We start from the raw sequence: 17,329 nt of genomic DNA on the forward strand, positions 1-17,329 counted from the left end.
CGACTTGACGGTGACTGACTTCAGCCTCTGTTCCAAGATAAAAATAGCATGACCAAAACAATCCGCATGCAAGAAGGTTCACAGCCGCTGCCGGGTTTTTCGGGACAAAAACCCCCCGGCCATTTAGGACAAAAACAAAAATGAAACGCGTTAGCGTCGCGTGGCAAAAGTGGAAGGCGAGAGTCATAGGACGCGCAACTATGGGTTCATGCACGCGTCTCCGAAGCCGCATGAGTGAGTAGAGTAGCAGACTCACTTCTAACTACATATACATGCAGGCATGAGTTCTGATGTTATGAATATAGCGGATTGTCAATCTAGAGCATAGATTGCTTGTTGACGGGTACTTGATCGTTAAAAATGAATTGGGCCATTCAGCTCCATGCCAACAGCTTCGACGGGTCCAATGGTAGCTCTGTCAGAGACTACTTCGTAATATATCAATAATAAAGCCGTATGTAATAAGTTAGCTAGTGGCTGCGCGTCATCCCGAACCATTAAAGCTGCGTTTTATGAAAAGAGTCACGAGTGATATCATGTTCCAAGTGACAAGCGCTTTATGGGTTAAATATAACGATACGTCAATCTTCAATTATTCTTCATACCATCGCCACGCGTTCGTTACAGATGGGCAATACAAGCTAAGCACATCCTAATATTATTTGAAAATTGAAATTATGTACTGGAATGATCTCAGTCGACGACTTCAGCGCACTTATCTGTTGCTTGACAGTTACTATAGAGGAGGCGGTATTCTACAATAGCACTCATCATCGAAAAATCGTTTTAAATGCCAAAACCATAAATCATCGACAGGCCTTACCCAGTTACCCACTGTCGCAGTCTCTTGCAGATACGTTATATAATTTACATTTATCATTCTTGCCAGCTCCTTATCACGTGCTTTCCAAATGTACTTGATTTCAGCGCGCCAAAATCTCGTACCATCATTGTTAACTGCGGCTCTCGATGATTTCAGGGTTACGACGCAGCCTATCCGGGAAGCCAACCGTTCAGCACCAAATTTGTCGGAGTTGAATTCCACGATCTGCAATTGAGCTGATCTATCCAATCTTCTGTCTGTTGGGACAACCTTGGCGAATATTTGGAACAGCAATATTTAGAGTTGCATCGGGGAGCGGGAATGGCAGCGCTAGATTCACCGCTTGTACGCGTCGAGCGAGGAAGCCTGCAGCCTAAAATAATTGGATTATATCACCTGCTATTTAAAGTATGTCTAGTTCTTCCTCATGGCTATTCTGTCACTTTGTTGATCTTGGATTGTCGGATGTGGAAGGCGAATGTTGTTAACGGAGCGAGTTGCAGGAAGGTGCGAAGCCTCCAGAGTCTGATGGCTTCTGGGTCGAATTTTTCATACTCAAAGCAAATTCATCGGCATTATCGGTGATACTTACCGAATTCTCTGCAGAGGATCTATTACAGATGCAGGTGTGTGGTCGACAGCACTAGATATCCAGGATATTATTAATGCATTAATTCAGAGCATTGCAAGAGCGGTATTCATGCGTGGAGTCAGATCTCTAAGCGACAGTAATCCGGCAATTGTCGCCAATGCATTGGACGTAAGTGAACTTTTTCGAATTAGTTGGCAGTTGGCAAGCCGGGGCTGACAGGGGCAGACCCTTACAATTCTGATTCGAGAAATTTTGGCGAAGCAATTCACTAGCTCGGAAGTCATCACAGTCTTAGTAGGCTTAGACCGCGTAGACCGCGAATTTACGGTATGTTCGAGTTTGAGGATACGGTGGTACTGTGAGCAGACACCTAACCTGCTTCCAGGAGTTCGTGGATGCCCTGGAAAGAATAATGCGAACCGGATCGATAGGTAACTTACCGTTCTGGCAAACTTGCATGACAGTAGATCCTGACTCTCCTGACTCCTAGATCTACGGATCGCTGCTCTACGAGCAACTTTATCGACAGTGTGCTGCACATACCGGACCAGTCTCATCAATTTCTTCATCCAGCGCGATTTATTCGCCGTTCTAGTCCAAATAATATACGACAATGCAACCACGTCACACACTTTCGAGGCTTTTGTTCTCCTCGGTGTGTTATCGAACTACGACAAATTGGAAGCATACAATCCTTATCAGACTCGACTATCAGACTTTGTGGACGAGTCAGTGATGCAGAAGATCGTCGTCGCGGTTGGCAAGACTTGCAAAGAGGCAAGAGAAGACTACATCGCAATTGCAGATGATGCCGCAGATGGATTCTCACTGGAGTCAATGATTTCATCTTATTCTGGATTTGCGAAGAGGGCCAAGACAGCATTGTTGCAGCAGGATCCTCAGATGACTTCTAACAACGCATTCGCCTCGTTGTGAGTATTTTATACCGATCCTTCGAATGCATAGGACTTACCATATGGCAGGCCACCATTATCGGCTACTATTCTCCTCGCTACCAGTAACTTTGTCCATGCCAATAAGTATTTCTCACAGGTACTCATAGAAACAAAGAACGTTGCTCAAGAAGGTAAGAGCTTTGCACTGTACGTTCTATTATCTTGTTGCTAATTTCACTAGAAACGCCTTTCGGATCCTATATCTCCCTCTCATCCTACCTCTTACAACACCAACATCGCTCTGAGCGCCACGCATCCTACGCCCGAATCACAATGATAGTCCATACAATTTTGGTCGAAGATCCCATAACAATGCAGAAATTAGTGAGTATTGAGTGTCGGTCGTCAATGCGGCTCTGCCGGCAACGGCAACCGTGTCTACCGTTGGTAAAGGGCGAGAGGTTTTTAGTCGAGGGAATTCTCGATGCTTTGATTGGCGCCGTGCGACATAACATGAAGAAGGCACTGGATGTGCCTATGTACATGTATATTACTTTATTATCGAAAGGCATCTCAGGGCTTGTTGGCTAATATTCATAGACTGGCTATTGGTACCATTCACCGCATAATATCTCAGCTTAAGCGACTCCGCGTGCGGCTTAGTATGTAGTGTTAGACCCTAGACGTTATATGGCTATGTAGCTAACGTATTTAGAATATCACTGGTCTGAACTCTGGAAGTCGATATTTTCATTCCTGCGATTCGTCACAGGCTCTTCTAAGCATCTTCGCGGTATTCAACGTATGTCGGTATTAATCGACGATACAATCCGAGTCCTCGTCCTGGCATTCTCAGCAGGCGAGTCTTTTCTTTCCGGAGCAGCGGACTACGACGACTTGTTCTACAAGCTAATCGAGACGGGCGAATTACTTAGTAAACTATCAATAGCCTACGACATGGCGCGAGAAAATTCCTCCGTTGGTACACTAATTTCGATTTCAGAACACTATAACAATCTTATCAAAGAGCGCTCGATGTTCTCGTCTGGACAGCTATCGTCTGAACTTGTGTCGGACATTATCAAGACTGGATATGATACGCTATCGATCTCTGCTCAACAGGATATCGATTATTGGGACCGCTATCGTGAGAGCGATGAGCGTGTATTTTTGAAACGGGTTGGGTGGGCGGCGGTTATGGATGCGCAGGAGCTCTTGGGCAGGGGTTTGCTGCCGCATGTAGCGCCTTCTAATAGAGTCGCGACGAGTGTCAACTATCGTTACGCCGAAAAAGGTGTATAATCCGATGCAAACTGGATCGCGGGAGACGGATTGTGTAGTTGACAACTCAATTGATGCATTGATGTCTGTAGTTTGATTAAGCCGGGGCTTATTGGAGATATTGGCGATAATGAAGTGCATGTTATGAACAATGTATACTATGTCATGTATATTAGTATATGCATGTTACGCAATAAGTAACTTCCGAGTCTGGGAAAGTTGGAGGTATCTTACCAACAGTCATGCGTAGTTTGAAGGACTTGACTGTTTACACTGTCCCCTATCTGGGCACTCTTCAGGGTCCGTGCACGACCCTGGGGCGGCTCGACATCCGCGCCGCACGGGTAACTGCTGTTTGTTGCTACTACACCAGCCAAATCGCGAGAGCACTTTCCCGCCGCCAACGATATCTCCACAAAGCGCCTATCTACTACATGGCAGCAGCAGCAGCAGTAGCAGGGAAGTTAGCCCAGCAAAATGCCGTCCCAAAAACACTACGTCTCGGAGATGCGAGCCAAGAAGCGGAGGCCGGAATGGCGTTGTGTGCGGTTTCGGCGTCTGTCGCGAAGGCGAAGCGTATCTTGCTTGTCACTGGTGCTGGAATCTCATGCAATGCTGGTATTCCTGTACGGCCTCTTTTTATTTGTTGATTTGATTTTTGTCAGGACTCGTGAGACTTGGCGCGTCGGCCGAGACGTGTTTGTTGGTTTGTTTACTCAAGCTAATGTCTACAACTTAGGACTTCCGCTCAGAAGAGGGACTGTACGCTATGGTCAAAAAAGATTATCCAACAGCTGTCGTCAAAGGGCGCGACTTATTTGACGCTATATTGTTCAATAGCCCAGTATCTGTCTCCGTATTCTGCACCTTCATGGCTCGTCTACGATCCTGCATTCTTAGCGCGCGGTCTACCGCAGTCCACAAATTTATAAAGCATTTGTATGATTGCAATCGACTGCTGCGGTGCTATACGCAGAATATTGATGGGCTGGAGGGCCAGGACGGACTGAGGTTAGGCGTCGAAGGGAAATCGGCTGACGTGGTCCAGTTGCACGGTGACATTCATATGTTGAAGTGTACGATGTGCGGATTGAAGGTTTCGTGGAGTCAGGAACACTTTGATGCGTTGGAGAATGGTAATGTGCCTGAGTGCCGCCACTGCTCAGAAAAAGGTAAGCCTGTACCGGAAACGATTCGAATGTTTGCTCGATCTGACGCGTCGTCCAGCTGAGGAACGGACAAACGCGGGAAAGCGATGCCCACGCATTGGGGGACTTCTAGTAAGTTACAATTGCGTACTATTCAATTGCATGATCTGACGGCTGGGCAAGCCAAATATCGTGCTCTACGGTGAAGAGCATCCAGACGGCGACGGAATTGGCCGGTGCATTGCTTCAGACATTAAATCCCGTCCAGACTGCCTCATTATCGTTGGTACATCTCTCAAAGTCCTAGGTGTTAGGAAACTTATCTCAAAAGCTGCCAAGGCAGTGCACGAGCGCGGTGGCGTCGTGATATTCGTCAATAACACTGCGCCGGCGGTTAGTTCTTGGAAAGGAGTAATTGACTACCATATTGAGAGCGATTGTGACAGATGGATCGAGGACTTACGCGTGCGGCAACCGAGTTTGTTCTTGAAACAGTCCAGTTTGCCCTTGAGGCCTACAAAGCCTGTGAAAAAGACCTCTAGTGAAGAGAAGTCACAAAAATCAGGATCTAGCGAGAAGATTTTGAAAGCCCCTGCAACAAGTATCGCAACCGATAAGAAGAGGAAGTTACTGCATGATACTGACCCTTTATGTGGAATTACCAACCTGAGCCGATCCAAACCGTTACGCCGGACTTCCGGCCTGACAGCCATTGAATTCGACAAGGCTTTGGCTGAAAGAATGCGCCATAAACAGCAAGCCCAAGAACTTGAGAACATCACTCTTTTAGGCAATGAAGTCTGCGGCGCAATAAGAGAGCATGCGCGCCAGTCGGCCGAATGCATTCGGCACAAACAGAAACTCCGGAAGACCAATTACTACTCATCTCCGTTGGAGGCTGTAGTAAAGCTAAAGAAGATTGATAATACAAGCGCCGTCTAGACGACTTAATAGATATAACAATAGAATATTAAATTTTCTTAATCTGGCGTTACACTTATAGGTCTGTATATAATGGGAATAGGTATGTAATGCAACGCGATGTATGTTGTCATTGATTAAGGCATTCGGGGCGTGAACGCCTGTTTAATCTAAATGCGGCGGGAATATTCTCAAAATAATTAGTCGAGCATATGCTTTTCTTCAGACCGAGCTTCATTGATGTATGTAATATTGTATGATCGAAGTTGTAATTACAACAGGCTGTCGATATTGAAAGTACATCCTCGCTGGCCAAGCTTGTCCAGTCTATGCTAACATTGAGAGCTGTCAGAGTTGTGCTATACAACCTTTCATGTCGCATTAATCCTTATCTACATCATGAAATACATATATACATGAAACACGGGGCCAGCGTGTCTCTTGGCTCCAACACTCCTACAACGCCGGGATGCACCGTACAATTCTGATCACTGATTCACCATCTACAACATCCCAAATTAGCACTTTTCTATGGGTTCAATTTAATTCTCATATCTGGCTTCCCGACAGGGGGAGTCGTGTCCTTAACTGGCGCAGCTCCGGTTGCAGTGACGAAATCTCGTAATATACTGTCAGAATGCTTGTTCTTGACGTTCAAGACAACTGGTGCCCGATCTTCTGTGATAAATGGTGTTATTATTTCAGTGCCACCTAGTGCTATGGCAATTGAACTTACTGAATGAGATAGTCAATGTAGACGGCGCAGCTTTATGTTCTACCTCGGTAGTCGCCTCGGTTCGGATAACAGATATTGGGAGATTTGGGTTATGGAATTGGATTTTTGGCAGATGCAATCTCCAGAATTTCCTAATTTGTAACATCAGCAATAGCACATATTATTAAGAATCTCAGGAACGGCGTACCGAGCACCCATATGGCCGTATGAATTCAGCTTCTTGAACGTGAGCGTCAGGTCCTCGACATTGTTTGGTAGCTTGAGAGCGCCTTTGCCGATCGACAAACTCGTCAAAAACTCGACCTGTCTCGAAAATCTGCCCGGCATCGTGCTGTATGTTATATATCCTGAGAAGTGAGGAAGATATATCCGATTGTATTTTCAAAATGCGCGGCGTCCGACATATGGCAATTTTAAAATTTGTCGCAGGACGAATGTGTTCGGCGCAAAATCACGGCATTGGTGTAGTAGTCACGTGCTGACAATGGGCAGTTAGTCGCTTTTGGCATATCTGCTGCTCTTGCAGATACTAAGCCCTAAAGAGAGATTAAATTTGATATTTAAAGTTGATAACATTCAAATGTTGCTACAGTTAGACACACGTGTTAACTGGTTCTTTGCCCACAGATTCGCGTCACCGTGTCAGCTGCGCCTGCGCCACGACTCGCTCGCCTTGTCTCCATCGCCCTATCTGGTCCTGTCCGACTGTGACGTTCTGTGCAGTTCTCAGCATCTAAACAATCACAATCTCTCACACTCTCCTCCAGCTCATTTTTACACCATTATGGCTCGTCTAGGCCGCAAATATTCTAGAGTATGTATATGAGAAATCGTTTTTCATTTTCACTACTAACAGAATAACAGCTGCCGAGGAATCCCACCGGTTCTCTGCATCGGGACCCGTCAGCATCCTCCTTGTCTGCCGCATCTGCGATCTCGATGACCTCGACACCAGCAAATGTTGGTGTGAGTGCTCCTGGAGAGTCCGGACTTGCCGGACATGTCCCCATTTCACCTCCGCCTTCTTTCCGCTCCGTCGCTTCGTACATGCCAATTCAGCCGGACGATCCGCTTGCTCGATCATTTGACATTCCGGCAGGCGAAGACGACGTCGACAACGGTGACGACGACTTCTTTTTCCGACGACCAGGTTCGTTGGGTACGGGTGCTTCTTCTAGCAGTCCGAGAGCCCGGAGCCTGGAAGAAGGAGCACGCCTTTTGCCCAAGGAATCCAACAACGACAACAATACAGTCGCCGAGACTATAGAGTCCGAGCCAGCATATGCATCGTCACAGTCATCATCCCCGTCAACATCATCATCTGTTGCATCGTCATCTCACCACATTCACGCTCCTGCTAACTCTAACGATGGCGTGTTCGCGAACATTATGGCCAAGCCTGAGGCTGGCGAGAAACCGAGCGAAGAGCATCCTCCTTCATACGAGGAGGCTGCAGCGGATGCGACTCCGCCATACTGGGAGACTACTGTCATTGCGCCGGGAATGTCTTCGGATGAAATTTTCATTGATGGTCTGCCGGTCGGAAACTTTTTCAACTTTGTTTGGAACATGCTCATTTCGATGTCCTTCCAGTTTGTCGGTTTCTTACTTACATATCTTCTGCACACCACTCATGCTGCGAAAAACGGATCCCGTGCCGGCCTTGGTATCACTTTGATCCAGTATGGTTTCTACCTACGATCTGCCCCTGACGAAGACACTGGTGTTGGCTCCGGTGCGAATTCAGCTGCAGCTGCCGCCAATGCCGCCATTGATCCTAACTCGTACAACGTGCAAACATCTAACGACACTAATGGCCCTGACGGATCCGGGCCATCCACTGGATCGGAATGGTTTTCTTACTTATTGATGTTACTTGGTTGGTTTATCCTACTTAAGTCGATGGCAAACTTTTTCCGTGCCAGACGGATGGAACAGGTCATTCTCCGTGGCCCCGAGTCCTCCAACAATTCGAACACGGCCACTGCTCAGTCTCCTGAGAATGCTGTTTAAAAGGTTTGCATGGATTAAGTTGTCGAATATAAGATACTTATCTCTCGGTGTATTTTTTCGTTCATAAGGTTTTTTCTCCATTTCAGCTGATTACTAACTTCCTCGTTTTCCATCGGGTTCTCTTTCATTTTCATTGTTACATTGTATTATGTTTGGTTATGTTTTGCTTTCTTTGTTATGCGAAATTTCAGTGAAAGGTGTTGGTTTGTTAGATGGTGGTATATTACATACAAATACAGATAGCTTATGGTTTTTGCGATTGTCTTGTGATGAGTTTCTAGGCACTAATAGATCGACTTGCTAAGTTTTTGATTTGTTGCTATGCGATTCTTAACATTGTCTTTCACTTAGTCTTTTGGTGTTCTGCTAGAATTTTGGAATGGACGGAATTTATGGTCATATGTATTGGTCCTGCACTGATGTGGAAATTGGAATCCAAATTGATTTCTTTTGCCATTTACCACAACAAAATGCCCATCATATGTACAAAGAAACGCTATTAATTACAGACAAATGCTATTAGTACAAATCAAGTCGTCAGACTCACTGGCATGACTATGACGCAGATTTTCCTCTTCCGGACCATCCTCTCGCCTCCATCCATTTTTCAAGCACATCCCACAATCCTTCAACTGTCTCCCGATCTCTAAATCGGTGAACCTTGTCGATTTGAACTATGTCAACGTTCCAGGCACGCGCGCTCTCCGGTACGGGATCACCAGAGAATGTCACGCAGAATCCTTTAACCCTCTGGAACAATTCGTGCGGATTATGCCACTTATACAACTTAAACTGCCACGCCTGACCAGTCGTAAACACGGCAACTACACGGTCCCAGTAATCTGGTTTAAACCGTTCGCAAGAGTCCACAACTACAAATCGCACCTGACCAAGTCGGTTCGATGTCCGGTTGATCATCTGGATGTTGACAGCTGAGGCACTAGGCGGCGCGGTCACGTAAACTCCACGTTCAAGAAAGTCTTTGATGTTGGACATTGTGAGAAGCGAGGATGCAGATGGCGAGAGCAGGATGATGGGATCCCGACGCTTGGTGGATGGTCCTGATAATGGGGCTGGAGCCGTGACCGCAGATGGACCACGCTGAGAAGTGTTGTATGGAGCGCCACGTTGGCGTGCTGCTTGTGCTCCTGATGCCGAACGATGATGGGAACGAATGAATGACTCCATTGCTTCTTTCCGTACGTACGAAAAGTCCTAAAAAACAGAGACTTAGCCACCTTGTCCATCGAAACTATGTTCTACACCTCGACTCACTGTTTGCTTGATCCCTCGTAATACGGTATTCCTATTTACCAATACCCGCTCAATTGCATACGTTCGTTCCAGTCGCGGGTCCACTGGCCTTTTGACCTTCGCCGCCGCCTTCATCTCTGCACTCTCCGCGGTTGCAATCTTCGAAGTCGCAGTAGCGGCTTTTGGTTCAGACAAAGCCTGTGCCGTAGCAGCAGCCGCGCCAGAATCGGCGACGATATAATCTGACTGCTCATCCGCACCTTCCAGCCATGTAACCAGAGATGCACGCTCCAAAAACGTCAAGTTGACAACATCTTTCTCACCACATAGTGCGATATACTGCGCCACGTTCTCGTCGCGGCATAGCCAACAAAAGAAGGCTGCTCGTAAATCGATAGCACCGCCGGCCGTATTGGGACCTGCTTTTCGAACAAATCGCGTCGGTGTCGACAAAGGTAAGGGAGGAACGGACGAATCTGCGGGGAATATCAGGTGCGTGGCTGTTGCTATGTCCTCGGCTACAGGACCAGAAGGATCTGCGGACGACAGCATTGTAGGCAGCGAGTGCTCTGCCACAGCATGACGGAGAAGTCGTAGCGGATCAGTCATTATTGTATGGTGTGCGCTTGCTGACATATTACCATTGGACTCTGTCTATGGGGGAGTTACAGCCATCGCAAAGCTGTGAAGGCAGATTAGCATGGGTCAGGGCTTAAATGGGAATGACAGGGTTAGGTGTGTGGGTGCAACAACTTTATCTTGCACTTTTTTGGCTGGATCGCGTTTTCACTTTCGTCTCGTGCTGCCTCACTGATAAATCTCCAGTGGTTAGCGGTATAACAACCTGTACATTGACCTACCCTCAAGGAGACAACCATTTTTCTGACCAACGCAGCCAGAAAACACGTCCACAATCTTCTTTGTCCCGATCGCCAGTGCTTCGCCGCACGTTTGCTGGACTTACACTCGCCAGCTAATTTCTGCGCTCGTGGGACCGTTCTCGAACTCCCCCCTGACTTCGTCGACACGACCACAATTTCACAATGCGGTCGCTCTCCCTAAACAGCCTACTATTATTCGTAGGGCTATTATTGTCAATCTCGGCCGTGTCCGCTGCTCCTCCTTCTCCTCCTCCAGCTGAAGGCCACTCGGACTCTGTTGTCGACACCACAGAGAGCTCTCAGTCCAAGGAAGCGACTATTGACCTCGACGCAACGTCTTTCGCGTCACAAGTTACAAACGGCAAGGGAATATGGTGGGTCAAGCACTTCTCGCCGTACTGCATCCACTGCAAAGCTGTGGCTCCGATCTGGTCAAAATTGTCGAACGACCTAGCTGCCGAGGCCGCGGCTGCGGATTTCCATTTCGCCAACGTTGACTGTATTGCCAATGGTGACCTCTGCGACGCGCATGATGTCACGGGCTACCCCACGTTCATTTTGTATCAGGACGGAAAAATGGTGGAGAAGTATCCTTCTACCGGCGCGCGTACGTACGATGGTCTCAAGGATTACACTCTCAAGCACATGAAGAAAGATACCGTTGGCTCTACAGAGGGCACTACGGAGAGTGTCGCCGCGACGACCGATAGTCAGACAACGGAAAAAGTTGAGGGCAGTGAAAGTGCAATGGCTCTCGCTGAAGGTGAATCCGCGACATCGAAGGAAAATGCCAATGTTGAGAAGCTCGAGGCCAGCACCACTAGCATTCCGAATCCGAACGGCATATCCGTCCCACTCACCTTCTCGTCGTTTACAAAGCTTGTGACTTCCACCCGCGAGAGCTACTTTATCAAATTTTACGTTCCCTGGTGTGGTCACTGCAAAGCATTGGAGCCTGCGTGGCTTGAACTTGCCCATCAGATGCAGGGCAAGTTAAACATTGCTGAAGTCAATTGCGACGAGGAAAGCCGGTTGTGCAAGGATGCTAGATTGCGCGGCTACCCGTCGCTCATGTACTTTGTCGGAACTGAACGCGTCGAATACGATGGCCTTCGAGGTGTTGGCGACCTCGTAGCATTTGCCAACAAGGCACTGAGCGCCAGAGTGCGTTCGGTCGACGCGACTGAGTTTGAGGAATTTGAGAAGAAGGAGGAGGTTATATTCTTGTATTTCTATGACGAGAATACAGCTAAAGAAGACTTTGTAAGTGTAACTCTAAGTTCGAGCAACGCGGATGTTAACAACTAATTAAGGATGCGCTCGACCGGTTCGCTTTGCCATTAATTGGCCACGCGCCACTCTTTACTACCACTTCCTCCATCCTTGCCTCCAGGTTCCGCGTGACTACATTCCCGCGACTTGTGGCCATTAGCGATGGGCGTCCATCTTACTATACTGCACTTTCGCCCAAGGATATGCGCGACCACCTGAAGGTCCTGGCTTGGATGAAAACCGTGTGGCTTCCTATCCTTCCGGAGCTATCAGCTGCCAATTCTCATGAGATTATGCAAGGGCGTACCGTCGTTCTGGGTATCCTTGACAAGTCGAAGGAGGAAGAGTTTGAGCTTTCCAAGAAGGAGATGAAAGCTGCTGCTTTGGAATGGATCGACAGACGCGTTGGGGAGGAGAAAGCTGAGCGCCAAAACCAGCGCGAGTTGAAGGAGATGAAGATTGAGGAGGCTAATGACAAAGGTGACGAGAAGGCTCTTAAGGAGGCACAGAACATGCACATTGTCCTATCACCCAGGAAGGAGGTGGGATTCGCATGGGTGGACGGTCTGTTCTGGGAGCGGTGGCTTCAGAAGACTTATGGCATCGACGTGCGGGCGTCCGGTCAGCGGGTCATTATTAATGACGAGGATAACAAGGCGTACTGGGATCAGACCATTGATGGTCAGCCAATTGTTCCGACATCGCGCCAGGTTATTCTTGATACTTTGCGGACGGTAATTGACAACCGAAATAAGATAAAGCCAAAGTCGACAACCAGTAAGTTTGTTAACCTTGTTAATGCTATCAAGCAGGCCGACGCTGGTTATGCGTTCGCACTTGTGAGTTTTGGAATTGGTATAACACTTGTCATTGCATGGTACTGGAAAGGTAGAATTCGACGTTTTTCACGAAATGTATCGAATGGTAGTCATAGCATTATTCCTTCATCGGTAGGTGGCGGGAAATTTGATTAAATGGAAATTCGAAAACAGAAGTAGGATGCGGTTATATATATTATGTTCAAAGAGTCAGTCATGGAGTAATGAAATTTCGAAGTTCTAGACACTGGTCACGGACTGCGTTGTATTTATCAGTTGTTACATATATGCTTGTTATTGTTATCCTGGTCGCTGCCATTGTCTGTATGTTGAGAGTTTGTAACATTTTTGTTCGGTTTCGCGTTGTATGTTAGATGTAATTGTTTGTACTTGTGTTTTCACATGTAATTTTTGAGGACGGCAATTTATCTGAACCACAAGTGGTCGCTTCTGGATTGCCTGGTTTATTTTATAGAATAGTATATTATAATAATCCATCTTACAAGATCATAAATTGTATTTGGTAAGCTGTGCTGGAAACCGAACGGGTCGTAGAAATTTATTGTTTTCTTGTATCTCGAGATTGGGACATTGGGACATTGGGACAACTGTGCGGCATTGCGGGGTTCAAACTCGTTCGGATCCTTTACCGGTCAACATAGCATAACCAAATCTTATAAACTTGCGCCTGCTTTACAATTTCCAAAGTTGTTATGCCGCGCCGCATCGGTTAACGTACATTCTTACTGGATTTAATGTCGGATCCAGGACAATCGCTCTCTACGGTGCCAGGCGGTACGGATAGCTTTTCAGATGTCAATAGAACAGCAGTGTTGGCGCGGCCAACTCCCCGTGGAGTCAGTCCGAGAAGCACTCCTATGATGGAGCCGAAGGCGGATGACCATACGAATCCGCTGGAGTTAGCCCCGAAAGACGCGGAACCAGGATCCACTTCAGAGAGACCGATATATGCTATGCTGCGAAACTACTCCGTGATCGTCCCAGAGACAGGCGAACGAGTACGGAGACAAATTACACTTCGTCCATTTGATTCCATAGGAGAAACCTCAGGACGGGAGAGAGTAGTTGCAGAATATGATTTGGACAGCGAAGCGGGGGAAGATACGGCTTTACTGGTCGACGGCACTGTTAACGAGTCACGAGCGTGGTTTCCAAGGACAACTCGCATATTCCGATGGGTGTCGGGCCACTACGCGAAGTTCGAGCGACGACTAATGCGTCTGGTGCGGGTGATACGGTGCATCAGGTGGATATACGACAATATATTATTCCAGGAGTTTACCAGGCCGCTTAAATGCTCATTAACGTACTTCTTTGCCTCTTTCACCGTATTTTCGACAGCAATATCATCACTGCTTGGGTCGGGTGACGGCAAGCATTTGACAGCGACAGTTACTGTTTATTTTCACCCATCGAGAACAATAGGAAGCATGATAGAAGCATTTACATTTGCAGAGCTAGCTCTTGTCTACAGCACGCTTCTTTCCTGTTGCAGCATGGTGACCGCGGCGTTTTTCAGAAAGCTTGGTTTGCTATGGGTTGGGCACGCTATCGTGCTGGTCGTTTTCTGTGCGGGTGGATTAGGATCTATTGCTCTTATGAAGCATAAAATGGGAAAACAGACGTTCAATACTGCGTGCTCTGTGGCATCAACGGCGTTCACCAGAATTTTAGTGCGCGAGGGATCGGTGCAAGAGGGAAGAGTATCTTTCTCTAAAATTGTGCAAGTCGGACTTTTAGTGAATCTCGGCGTATTTATTTCAGCAACGGTGTGCTTTTTGGTCTTTCCAGTGACTGCAATTAGTAGACTGAAAAAGACTTGTAAAAAGCTGATGGGTACTTACACGCATATCGTAAGTCTTGATTGGTTTATATGGTCAATGTCAATCTAATATTTGGAATCAAGCTGGTGATCATTACTAGAAGTTTTTTGTGCGGCACCAAGACTGAAATCGAAGAATTATTCGATGCTGCAGGTAGTCTCATATCGTCGCTCGATGCCACCATCCAAGAAGCCAAATATGAGCATTATATCCGCGGCACGGAAAGTGAATATTTCCTACAGATGAGACTGGTGAAATCCATCCAGAGCCTAACGCAACATCTTGGCGGTTTGAGAAGTTCGTTGCAAATGCAGTGGCACTTAACGAATCTCCATCCCGGACATACGATGTCGTCTTGTGGCGAGCTATTTGAAATCTTCGTGTACTACTTGGGCCCACCAATGGTAGGACTGATATTTATACTCTTTACGCAAAAGTTTATACAGAGATATTAATCATATATGCAGAAATCACTCACATTTACTATCAAAGGTATTCTGGAAGTTCTACCATTTGACGATAAGAATTCTCAAACGGACGAGGTGCACTTGAATTCAAGATTTGCGCCTAGCCTGAATATGGTCTGTCTCATGACCGAATGATAAATATTGTAAGATCCTAACAAAATAAATAGGCTCTTGATCTTTTCTCTTCCGCTCGTACCAAAGCTCTGAAGGAGATATATTCTCAGGAAATATTTGCACAGCAAGCAAATCGCGCGGAACTTGCAATCCACCTAGAGAAAGTAGCTTCAACCTGCGGCCAATTTTCTCAGGGTCTTTTAGACTTAGCCAGAGAAATTCACAGCATACTTCATATTTTGAAAGAGTATGAAGATTATGTGTTGAGTGGACGTCCAAGATCTTGGTGGTGGCTTGTGTTCTGGAAGACAAATCCGAAGAATCTACAAAAGGCCGACAATGGCTCAGAAGAGGACGTTACGGTCCCTTCCAATCTGGCTCATCTATTTAGCGATGATAACATGGGTGCTAAGAATCAGAAGGATACATCTCGTGACCCATGGAGGTTGAAACTGTGGCGTGCGTTACGAAAGTTCAGAAGGAACGATGTACGGTTTGGTATCAAAGTCGGCGTTGGTGCGTTACTGTTCACACTTCCTGCTTACATTCCTCAAACACGAGAAGTTTTCAGCCATTACCGAGGAGAGTGGGGATTGGTAACCTTTGTACTTATGATGAATATCTCAATCGGAGGTACAACGTCGTCTGTGCTCTACAGGTACGCTAGTAGGTTACAACAAATGCTTGAAGGCAATGCTAACGACCCCTCCTTAGGCTTTGCGGGACAGCTATAGGATGCTACTCAGCTTGGCTGATCTGGTTCATTTTCCCATCTAATCGTGTGGCTTTGGCGTTGACTGGTTTGCTTATTGCGTTCCCATGTTTCTGCATAATTCATGGCTGGAAAAATAATAATGCCTTCGGAAGGTATACAGATATCTAAGTCGCAATCTTACAAAGCTCTACTAATCCGATCCAGATTTATTCTCTTGGCGTTTAATCTTACAGCTCTGTATTCTTATAGTCTATCACAGAACGACATTGACCGTGATGACCGCAACGAAGATGAAGGAGGCGTGAATCCAATCGTTAGCGAGATCGCCTGTGAGTCTTGAATAATGGCCGGAGCAGTTTTTAATGATATTGACCAATTTAGTTCATCGTCTGATATCCGTGTCTAGTGGAATCTTGTGGAGTTTATTCATTACCTTGTACATTTGGCCAAACAGTGCACGCACGAATTTGAAACGCAAGCTGAGCATCCTGTGGATTCGGATGGGATTGATTTGGAAGAATGATCCCCTCAACAGCCTTTCCGTTAGAGGTGAGCCATTGAAGCCATATGTCAGCATTCAGGACGAGCAGAAATTACAGAAATCGCTGCTGAAGATGCGCACGTTGATGGTCGCTGCTCGGAACGAATTTCGACTCAAGGGACCGTTTCCAACAAAGCACTATGATAGTATTATGAAGACTACCCAGGAGATCTTGGACGTTTACCACAACATGAATGTAGGTTGGGCAGTTGAGAATACTGTTGAGAAGGTTCTAAACATATCGATAGTCAATGATCACAAAAGATCTTTATGCATCGGAACGTGAATCGCAGATGATTGCTTACACGATCGAAGAACGTAAAGAATTAAGCAATCGAATTTTCTTGCTATTTTACCGTGAGCGACGTGAGCTGCATATGCGGCTGGGGTAAAACGACTGACGTCACTCTTTAGTAATCGCATCAGCATTGCGTTTGAATTTACCACTTCCATCTGATCTTCCGAATACTGTACATGCTCGTGACCGAATGATTGTTAAGGTAAGCGAGTATCGTATGAAGCAGCTCAGCGAGGACGCTGGAACAGAAGACGACTTTGTACTTTTTTACGCATTCAGTAAGTCTTCACTACATGGTTTGCCATCTGTAAATTAGAACTAACCTTGTGAGTCCTCGCTACCATGTCAATCAATGACGGTCTCCTCCATATAATCGCGTCTCTACAAGAAGTATATGGATCTATAGAAGAAGAAACTTTGTCTATATAGTCGGTCATGTGCGTGACCTATAGCTGTGATGTTGTGACTAATTACTGCATTTATGTGCTATATATTTATCATATGGTTGCTAAAGGAGTTTTAATACGGAATTTCACATTTTCGGGTAGTGGCGTGGGACTTATTTATTTCAAGGAAATTTTTCCCCACAAACCTTCACTTATACAATCAGAACCAAGTTTAACACTGCGGACAACCTTCTCGACATAATTTACACATGAAATGTTTAACCGATGCAGCTAGCAAACCTCAGGGCCAATGTCGGAATACAGCGGGA

General features: G+C 46.4%; 7 protein-coding genes across 7 annotated transcripts; 5 read left to right on the forward strand and 2 right to left on the reverse strand.

Annotated features, from left to right (window-relative positions):
* The first annotated feature begins 1,033 nt into the window (after positions 1 to 1,033).
* On the forward strand, positions 1,034 to 3,818 carry V1513DRAFT_99793 (uncharacterized protein). Its single transcript, XM_066900654.1, has 10 exons — positions 1,034 to 1,231; positions 1,327 to 1,449; positions 1,503 to 1,583; positions 1,641 to 1,742; positions 1,801 to 1,846; positions 1,906 to 2,347; positions 2,399 to 2,502; positions 2,553 to 2,856; positions 2,912 to 2,973; positions 3,027 to 3,818. The coding sequence occupies exons 1-10, from the start codon at positions 1,145 to 1,147 to the stop codon at positions 3,611 to 3,613; spliced, it is 1,938 nt and encodes a 645-aa protein (XP_066756203.1). The 5' UTR covers positions 1,034 to 1,144; the 3' UTR covers positions 3,614 to 3,818.
* A 99-nt stretch (positions 3,819 to 3,917) lies between these two features.
* On the forward strand, positions 3,918 to 5,998 carry V1513DRAFT_408682 (DHS-like NAD/FAD-binding domain-containing protein). Its single transcript, XM_066895678.1, has 4 exons — positions 3,918 to 4,218; positions 4,332 to 4,764; positions 4,820 to 4,872; positions 4,924 to 5,998. The coding sequence occupies exons 1-4, from the start codon at positions 4,027 to 4,029 to the stop codon at positions 5,680 to 5,682; spliced, it is 1,437 nt and encodes a 478-aa protein (XP_066756204.1). The 5' UTR covers positions 3,918 to 4,026; the 3' UTR covers positions 5,683 to 5,998.
* On the reverse strand, positions 5,878 to 6,816 carry V1513DRAFT_436364 (mitochondrial 54S ribosomal protein mL61). The gene is made up of 3 exons (XM_066896767.1): positions 6,585 to 6,816; positions 6,398 to 6,528; positions 5,878 to 6,339 (listed from the first exon to the last, which is right to left on the reverse strand). Exons 1-3 carry the CDS (start codon positions 6,722 to 6,724, stop codon positions 6,191 to 6,193), a joined length of 420 nt encoding a protein of 139 aa, XP_066756205.1. The 5' UTR covers positions 6,725 to 6,816; the 3' UTR covers positions 5,878 to 6,190.
* Positions 6,817 to 6,944: 128 nt separating this feature from the next.
* Positions 6,945 to 8,796, forward strand: V1513DRAFT_100605 (uncharacterized protein). Its single transcript, XM_066894113.1, has 4 exons — positions 6,945 to 6,962; positions 7,025 to 7,211; positions 7,262 to 7,832; positions 7,905 to 8,796. Exons 2-4 carry the CDS (start codon positions 7,182 to 7,184, stop codon positions 8,408 to 8,410), a joined length of 1,107 nt encoding a protein of 368 aa, XP_066756206.1. The 5' UTR covers positions 6,945 to 6,962; positions 7,025 to 7,181; the 3' UTR covers positions 8,411 to 8,796.
* On the reverse strand, positions 8,794 to 10,338 carry V1513DRAFT_436370 (RNA pol II accessory factor, Cdc73 family-domain-containing protein). The gene is made up of 2 exons (XM_066896768.1): positions 9,686 to 10,338; positions 8,794 to 9,625 (listed from the first exon to the last, which is right to left on the reverse strand). Exons 1-2 carry the CDS (start codon positions 10,298 to 10,300, stop codon positions 8,966 to 8,968), a joined length of 1,275 nt encoding a protein of 424 aa, XP_066756207.1. The 5' UTR covers positions 10,301 to 10,338; the 3' UTR covers positions 8,794 to 8,965.
* Positions 10,339 to 10,418: 80 nt separating this feature from the next.
* On the forward strand, positions 10,419 to 13,134 carry V1513DRAFT_408693 (thioredoxin-like protein). Its single transcript, XM_066895679.1, has 2 exons — positions 10,419 to 11,808; positions 11,859 to 13,134. The coding sequence occupies exons 1-2, from the start codon at positions 10,708 to 10,710 to the stop codon at positions 12,789 to 12,791; spliced, it is 2,034 nt and encodes a 677-aa protein (XP_066756208.1). The 5' UTR covers positions 10,419 to 10,707; the 3' UTR covers positions 12,792 to 13,134.
* Positions 13,135 to 13,263: 129 nt separating this feature from the next.
* On the forward strand, positions 13,264 to 17,156 carry V1513DRAFT_100793 (Fusaric acid resistance protein-like-domain-containing protein). The gene is made up of 10 exons (XM_066894114.1): positions 13,264 to 14,509; positions 14,563 to 14,883; positions 14,947 to 15,060; positions 15,114 to 15,718; positions 15,775 to 15,927; positions 15,980 to 16,104; positions 16,157 to 16,512; positions 16,565 to 16,673; positions 16,731 to 16,892; positions 16,946 to 17,156. The coding sequence occupies exons 1-10, from the start codon at positions 13,391 to 13,393 to the stop codon at positions 17,041 to 17,043; spliced, it is 3,162 nt and encodes a 1,053-aa protein (XP_066756209.1). The 5' UTR covers positions 13,264 to 13,390; the 3' UTR covers positions 17,044 to 17,156.
* The last annotated feature ends 173 nt before the right edge of the window (positions 17,157 to 17,329 follow it).

The sequence above is a fragment of the Lipomyces chichibuensis genome, assembly GCF_038497645.1.
Source record: "Lipomyces chichibuensis strain CBS 12929 unplaced genomic scaffold V1513scaffold_2, whole genome shotgun sequence".
Taxonomy (NCBI): domain Eukaryota; kingdom Fungi; phylum Ascomycota; class Lipomycetes; order Lipomycetales; family Lipomycetaceae; genus Lipomyces; species Lipomyces chichibuensis.